At 24.9% G+C, this 8,460-nt stretch overlaps 1 protein-coding gene across 1 annotated transcript; it reads left to right on the plus strand.

Moving 5' to 3' along the window:
- Positions 1-1,023: 1,023 nt before the first annotated feature.
- Positions 1,024-3,564, plus strand: LOC111038777. Its single transcript, XM_022322004.1, has 7 exons — positions 1,024-1,034; positions 1,098-1,279; positions 1,413-1,574; positions 2,030-2,413; positions 2,482-2,732; positions 2,807-2,966; positions 3,338-3,564. The coding sequence occupies exons 2-7, from the start codon at positions 1,099-1,101 to the stop codon at positions 3,457-3,459; spliced, it is 1,260 nt and encodes a 419-aa protein (XP_022177696.1). The 5' UTR covers positions 1,024-1,034; position 1,098; the 3' UTR covers positions 3,460-3,564.
- Positions 3,565-8,460: the final 4,896 nt, after the last annotated feature.

Consider the following 8,460-nt stretch of genomic DNA (forward strand, 5'->3'; position numbering starts at 1 on the left):
GTGTGTCTGGGTGTCACAAAACGTCTGATAACCTTATGGTTAAATAAGGGGCCATCTAATGTTCGCTTACCAAGTTGGAAATCAAAAAAAATTACAACCAATCTTTTAAAAATAAAGAAATGTATCACAAATGACTTTGCTAGAAAACCCAGGGGACTTGAAGAAGTGGGACGATTCAAAGCAACAGAATTCAGACAATTTTTACTATACACTGGTCCTATAGTATTAAAAAATGTTATATCTGAAGACTGTTACCTCAATTTTATGACCCTCAGTATTGCAATGAGAATTTTATTGAGTTCAGATCACTGTAAATATTTGGACTATGCTCATCAACTTCTTGATTATTTCGTAAAAACTTTCCAACAAATTTATGGTATTGAATTCATGTCACACAATGTTCATGGATTACTGCATTTAGCTGATGACTATAAGATATATGGACCTCTAGATAATTGCAGCTGTTTTTATTTTGAAAACTATATGAAATATTTGAAACGGATGCTACGGAAACACGAAAGGCCTTTACAACAGGTAGTTAAACGATACAAAGAAATTTGTGATAATGAAAATATCACATACAACAATCATCACAATCAATTGAATTTTTCAACACACGAGCCAGATTGTTTTATTCTTACAACAGGAGGGGAAATAGTTAAAATAATTGATATATTATTGCACACTAATACTATTATTGGTAGGCATTTTTTATACAAAGAAAATTTGTTCAATAAGCCCTTAAAGTCATCAAAGTTAGATATTTGGATTGTTAAAAGTCTCTCAGAAACGACAACACAGTGGAAGATAACTGAAATTAAAAAAAAAGTTGTTATGATCAACTTTGATGATAATTGTATATCTATTCCTATAATTAGATGAGTCATGATGCATTTATGTAATTATTTAGATGTCATATTTGTATGTAAAATATTTATTAAGTATTAGATTTAGTGCAGTAGAATGTGTAAAAATATAAAATAATATAAAATAATTGGTATTTTAAATTTGTATAAACATAATGTAAATAGCAGGTTACTATATTTTATCATGTGTATATGTATAATGTATATTATATATAAGTTGTTGTTTTGAAGGATGTGGATAGTTGTACTATTTGAAGAAGACAACACATTGGCTGCTGTGCCTGCATTTTGGTATAAAGATGGTCACTGTGCATGGCCAAACAGCAAAATTAGTAAAAACATAGAAAAAAGATCTGCACCAAATGAGATAGAATTCTCTAGATATACGGCAAAAATATTATATGAGCATGTTGGTAAGTACCTATACAAAATAGTAAATAATAATATTCATGTAAATATTAAAATATGAATTGTAACCATAATTGCAATTACAATACCTATTTATGTTGCATTTAATATTTTTATTAAAAAAAGTATTGTATTTAGGAAGTTATTTAGAAGCTCGTAACTTGGCTCAAGATAATTCAGAGGCATCATCATGCGATAACTTATATGAAGATTTGCGCTTAAAGAAGAAAAAAAACTCAAGATTAGTCGCATCTAAAAAACAAACAAGGCTTCTTTCTCCACCAGTAATCGATTCTGAAGGTAAAATATTCTAATATTAGTAAAATTTTGGTGTGTGTATATTGTATAAATCACTATATATAAATATATATATGTTATGCATATTTTTGATAGTTATTACAAGTACTTATATTTATCAAATATGCTGTAATTTTAATTTCTATTCAAAATTGATATATAGTTGAATTTTAACACATTATTTAAAGAATATAAGTAATACACATTTCATTGTGTACTTAAATTAATTAATAATAAAATATTATGCCCAGAGTTCTTAAAAATAAGATAAACTTCAAAATTCCTGCTTTTAACTGTAGAAATAATCACCCACTTTCAGCACCACAATATTCTAATACAATAAAATTCATTCCAAACTACTTTATTCTAAATGCATTTAATATGGTTAAAATTAGGCGCCAAATTTTGATTTGTTCATTGATTCAAAACACTTAATAATTAATAAATTTCTGTTACAGATTCTGAGTATGATGATTCAGATGTTGATAAAAATTATAAGCCTTTTCCAGATGATGATTTTACACATGAAATGTCATTTGGTTCATCAAAAAACAAAAAGTTGAAACTCTTTCATAAAACTGGATCATTTACAACTCATGACCAAAGTTCAACTTCAAAACTATCTGTATGCCAAACATCATCAGCGTCATCATCATCGCAGCATCAGACAACACCGACATATTATGTAAACCAGTCACCTGAACCATTTGTCAATCTACCTAATACACCATCAAGATCGTATCAGTCTACACCAAAAGCTCAGTTAAGTCAGTTAACTGAACCATTTCAAAATAAAAAAATACATCATCAGGCATCTAATTTTGAATATGATAATGATCAAGGTAAATATAAAAATGATGTTTTGAAGATTTTATTTTAGTATTACCTATTACTTAAACATTTTGTTTAGGATTCAAAAAGTTTATATCAAGATCTATGACCAACATGAAATATGAAATTGAATCTGTTAACAAACGTCTTGACTCTTTTTACTCATTATTAGAAACAATTAATGATAAATTGAATAGCAATAATGCATTTTCTAATTTGGATAATGTACTTGATAATTATGAAAATGAAATAATATGCATTGATAACAATGATGACCTAGAAAAAATGGAAGATAAACTAACCAATGACCGACAGTATAAAGCTTATGTGGTAATTAAAATATTTTGAATCAACATGATAATATACTGCAAGTTATTTATTTTATTAATTACCATATCTTATAGATTGTTTTGTTAACACGGTTGATGGGAGACAGCTTATCGGAGTCAGTGAGAAAAATTATGCAAAAATTATTTACAGATAATTTTTTGGCAAACTACTCTTTTATAGGTTTTAAAGGCAAAAAAACATTTTCCAACCTTCAGCATTGTGCAGTCATAATAGGCAAGTACTTTATTTGTGTATAATAATAATGTGTGTATCATCAATACCTAAACTATTCCTATAGTTTATCTAAAATAATATATATATGTATCTCTTTTCTTGTAAATTTTTTTTCAAGTCCAATAAAATATTTGGTTAACTATAATTTATACAAATAGCTATAGCATACATATTATAGTAAAAAAAAGTTTTCATAAAAAATAATTTTTGTAAATAAACTGGCTGTATTTATCTAAAAATTCTCTTACTGTTGATTTATATTATTAATATTATTTATTTTAGTCTAAAATTAAAATTATTTTAATAATTCATTAAATTGCCGAGGAATTATACATTATTATATTCTCATGTTTTTATTATTATTTTTGCAGATGCGATTTTAAAAATGAAAAAATTTAAAGAAGTATCAATCAAAGAAATAGAAAAGCCAATAAAGAGTTGGATGGCACAAGCTCCTCAAAGGATACTAAAAATGCAGAAAAAAATTGTTTAAATTATTTAAAGCTTTTTATTACTTGTCTTGTAGTATGATTATTTGTTATATTCTATTTTTATTTCTTTACTTTAATACATTATTATAAAATTTGACAAGGATGATGAATAAGTCAATATTTTTTTTTTTATCATAATATATTGTTTTGAATATTACAAGTCTTATATTAATATATAATAAGGATAACTTTTTTATTATTATTATTTTTTTCTAAGACACAGATTGTTTTTTTTATATTATAATTTGTTGGTACCATCTATATTGTATAAAATTTATTCAATTGTTAATAACAAATTATACAAATTATACATAATATTATAAGGTATCAATTTTTTTACTATAATTATTTTTAATACTGTATTTATTATATACTTTATATTATATTATAATATTTAGTACCTATCATTATATTTTTCTGTAAGACAGTCAGATTTTTTTTGAACAATATGATTATAATTATATAATGTACCACTTATTTTGTATAACTTTTTTTCTATGCTGACAAAGATATACATGTATGGTATAATAAAACTTAATTATTTTCATAATTATACTATTATCTATAATAATTTATTTGTTTTATAGATTTATTTATTGTTTTCAAACTAATGTCACCTATATATTTCATGAATATTGTCTACGAAATATGTTCAAAATAATATCAACAATATATTTCTAAACATTGTGTGCCAATCATTTTCAAAATATTATTGGCGATATATTGCATAGTTGTTGTATGTGACATATTTTCAAAATAATATCATCAATATATTTCAAAAATCTTGTGTGCCAATCATTTTCAAAATATTATTGGCCATATATTGCATAATTATTGTATGTTACATATTTTCAAAATAATATCATCAATATATTATGTAAATATTATTGTTAGATATGTTTATAATATTTTATCGTTGGACAAATGATGATCTAATAATATTGTGATAATATCTTAAAACTTTTTGACAACCATGAGTGAATATATTGAAAACATTTAAATAATTTCTAAAGCATAATAATAATATTTTGAAAATATAATTTTGCTATGTGGGTTAATTTAATATTATATTTACTCATTTTCACTTTATGTATAATGTCTAATTAACCTCAAGAATCATAACTATTATAGTATTATGTAATTTTTTATCACTATTTTGTCATAAATTGTCAAAAACTATCGATTCTGTAAATATTTATAAATGTAGATAGCCTATAAAGACTACGAATTTTTTATTATAATAAAAAAAAATGTCTATAATATAAGGATACCGTTTTCAGTTATTTTTGATATAAACTATACAGTAGCACAATGGTATATTAATTTTATACATATTATACACATGTTATAATATATTAGTATTGTACAATTAGGTATTTGTTTTGTGTTGAAATTGTAACTCAATCCCACCACAAACTCGCTAAATTTTTTGTTCTTAGCAACCTATAGGCTATAAACACGAGGTCACAAACATGCTGATATCTTTATACGTGCAGATTGACCAGAAATAACGTTCCACGATTTTCTTGTATTTTTTGTTTGTCTTACTTCTAAATGAGCCGCAAACGGTCGTGAAAGTTACATAGATTTTAATTTATACGACTTATAGGTAACGCTATTTAATGACTTATTGTGTTCCCTTGAACATAAAATATTTTGTATGTCGTTTGTTAATACAGAAAAATATGTTCTTGATTTAATATATAATTTTTTGCTTTTTTAATGCATATCTAGTCTGATATAGTAATTCATCAGGCTTATGTTATAATGATTTTATTATTTTATTTATCATTAGGTCATTGTACGTTCTACTTAAAAATCAAGAGTTAAAAATTGTTATATCATAAATAGTTATCATCTTTATGCCTTATCCTTTTGTATTGTTTTCTCCAAAGTTAGCGGATTCCGGATCACAGGTGATCCAGAAACTGGTGATTTTTTAGTGGTATAGTGTCTTCAATATTATAGGCATAGCCCCCTTAAAATGATTAATGTCTACTTCGTTCAGGAAAATATTATACAAATTATATTGAATTTGTGGAAAATTACTACAAAATAAATATTATAATTTTGTAACTATTCATCATAATCATGTTTCTCACAAGAACATAATAAAAGGTACCTATCATTGTGTGTTTTTTGGGTAGTAGAAAGGTTAGATAATAGATACACGAAAGCCGAAAGGTATAGCAGAAAAAAAGATTCAATTATCAAATTGAGGTTAGTTTCTGATGGACGGTTTGATGTAGTTGGTACTTTTTTAGAGATAATAATTGAAAATTCAAAGCACTCTTCTGAATCATTTGAGAAATTAAAAAACAACTAACAAAAAAGGAAATTTTTAAGCAAAATCAGTTTTCGACAAACTCGATATTGCTTTATGGTGCAGCTTAAAAAGGAATAATCGTAAATACTTGAAAACATAGTTAGAAGCTTTTTGAACTAGGTATTTAAAAAAATTTTTTACTTAAATGTCAATAAAAATGTTTACAAATTTCATACGCAGTTCGTCGTAGTAAAATTTCTCCATAATACCATCTAAAAAATATGAAAAATGCAGTCACAATATATTTCATATGCACTTAAAGTTAAATATCTTATGAAACTCATCAAAATGGTGAAAATTTGCAAATTTTATTTTAGTTAGAAATTTATAAAAATGTTTTTTTTTACATTTGTATCTAGTACATATAAGATTTAAACATTAATACAAGGTTCCTTATACATTTTTCTACCTCTTACAAAAAAAGACTACCTGAAACTTATAATGAAATTGTATCAGCATTCTATATAATAATAAATTCACAGGTATCTTTGCAATTATTATTGTTTTATGCTAATCACATATAATAATCTCCTAAGTCCATAGAAAGTTAGGCAAAACAACCTGGTATCTGTTAGCTGTTTAATATTTGCTTGAATTGCAGTTGTAGAAATTGGGTTAGTACTTAGTTGTGGATTAATATTAAATTCTAATTTTTGCATAGTTTTTTCTAAGTTGTGTATGTCTGCTATACTTTTCAAAATGTTTGTTAAAATGTGAAATGCTAGCACCAAACCCAGAAACGACATTGATTCTTCTTCAACTACACAAAGAGACGAACCTAATGAAAAAAATATAACATTTATATTACACACATAGATAAATCATATTGTAATTAAATTAACGTAAATCTTAATCATTCTCAAAATATATAGTATAAAACTTTGAAATGTAATATACTGAATTTAAAAATGTCGTTGTGTAAGTACCGTATGGCGTATATACAATATAATCATACACTATAAAAGGCCCAAAAGTATCCAATAATAATATTTTTGAATTACAGCAAATTAACTAAAATCGTTATTCTTGGTTTTAATATGTAATTCAGTCAAAATTTGAACTTAAAATTTCTGTAAGAAATAACTGTGATTATAGATTTTTTAGATTTGTTGGTTACAGTATGAGCTATTTATGAGAATCCGTATTGTAAACCTTTCAATTCATAGCTATACAAATTGAATATAATATAACTTTTTAACTACGAAATAATTTCAACATTTTTGAGATTTTAATGAGTTTTGTAAAAATTGAACTTTAAATACTTATAAAAAAAAATCGTGGTTACGGATCTTTAAATTTCCTCAACTGCTATTACTATTTATTACCTTGCACTACATTTTCAAGTTTTTTGACCTAGCAACAATTTTTTAATGGAAATTAATTTAAGAAAAACGAATAATAATCGAAAATGACATGTGCCAATAAATGGTTGAACACGAATCAAAATATTTTGAAAGTTGGATGGTGTACAAAAAATGCGATTATAAACATTTATTGAAAATTGCGTGTACTTACGGTAATTTTTTTTGAGTTAAACTAAAAACCAAAATTGATTTTGTCGAAAACCATCTCAGTTTTCCCTTAATTGTTGGTTTGTTTTTCCGAACGCTTTTGAAAAATATTGGGAATTTTTACTTTTGTCCCATTAAAGTACCAACTAAATTCACTTTCCTACCAGTAAAGTTGAATTTGAAGAAACTTAAGCATTTTTACTATACCAAAAGGTGATTGCAGATACAAAAAAAACACATCCTTGTAAAATCAATGCATTCGTTGAGACTCAAAAAAGGTGATAGTTAAAATAAAATAAATCTATTTTGTTGGGTTTTTATCTGCATGAGGGATTATATAAGTGTTAATACATTTTGTAGCAAAACACTACTAGATATTTTTTCTGTAGTCGTTGAATTTTTTTATAATAGACTCATTTTTTGATCTTATTTTTTTAAAAATATGCACATAAAAAAAATTTGTTTGAAAGAATTTTATTTCTCGTTTTTGTTCATCGAGTAGTTTTTTAGACATCTTCAGTTATTAATTTAGTAAGGTATGTCGGTATTTTCTATGTACCTATAAGAAAATGTTTAAAACATTTCTCTACCTGCAACATTTAAACAATTCATGAAACTTTAATTATGACCCGGGCGTTGATAGATGTTCACAATCTTTATAGAATCTATAATATATTATACTGTATTGACTTACGAGATACTTATTGGTGTTTTACTGATATCACAATTAATAATTTCCTACCCTATTGTTGAAAAAAAGTATTTTGAATTAAATATCAAATTGTTTGATAATTTTATGCGATCGTGGCTTTTATTTAATTATTAGTCAAGTGTGTTAAATTAAAGTACTTATAACATTTTCGATAAATTCCAATGAATGAAATATTATTAATTAACGTATGAATGAAACTATTCATAAAAATGTAGCATGATAATTGTTTATTGTATAATATAAAGTGAAAAAAGTGATAAATATTACACCTACAAGGTAATTAACATTCAACTATACAAATACACATTTAAAAAAGATTATATAAATATTTAAGTTTACAACCTAAACAATTCTCAGTAATCTCAAGATAAAATTCCATAAACTAGGTACCTTGAAACTATAAATCAAAAAAACAAAATATGCGCAATGCGTAATATATATTTCATATATATAT

The sequence above is a fragment of the Myzus persicae genome, unplaced genomic scaffold (genome assembly GCF_001856785.1).
Source record: "Myzus persicae strain clone G006 unplaced genomic scaffold, MPER_G0061.0, whole genome shotgun sequence".
Classification (NCBI taxonomy): domain Eukaryota; kingdom Metazoa; phylum Arthropoda; class Insecta; order Hemiptera; family Aphididae; genus Myzus; species Myzus persicae.

Coding starts and splice junctions, on each gene's coding strand:
- LOC111038777 (XM_022322004.1), top strand. CDS start 1,099: ATGTGGATAGTTGTACTATTTGAAGAAGACAACACATTGGCTGCTGTG. Junction 1,280..1,412: donor AATATTATATGAGCATGTTG/GTAAGTACCTAT, acceptor TATTGTATTTAG/GAAGTTATTTAGAAGCTCGT. Junction 2,733..2,806: donor GACAGTATAAAGCTTATGTG/GTAATTAAAATA, acceptor CATATCTTATAG/ATTGTTTTGTTAACACGGTT.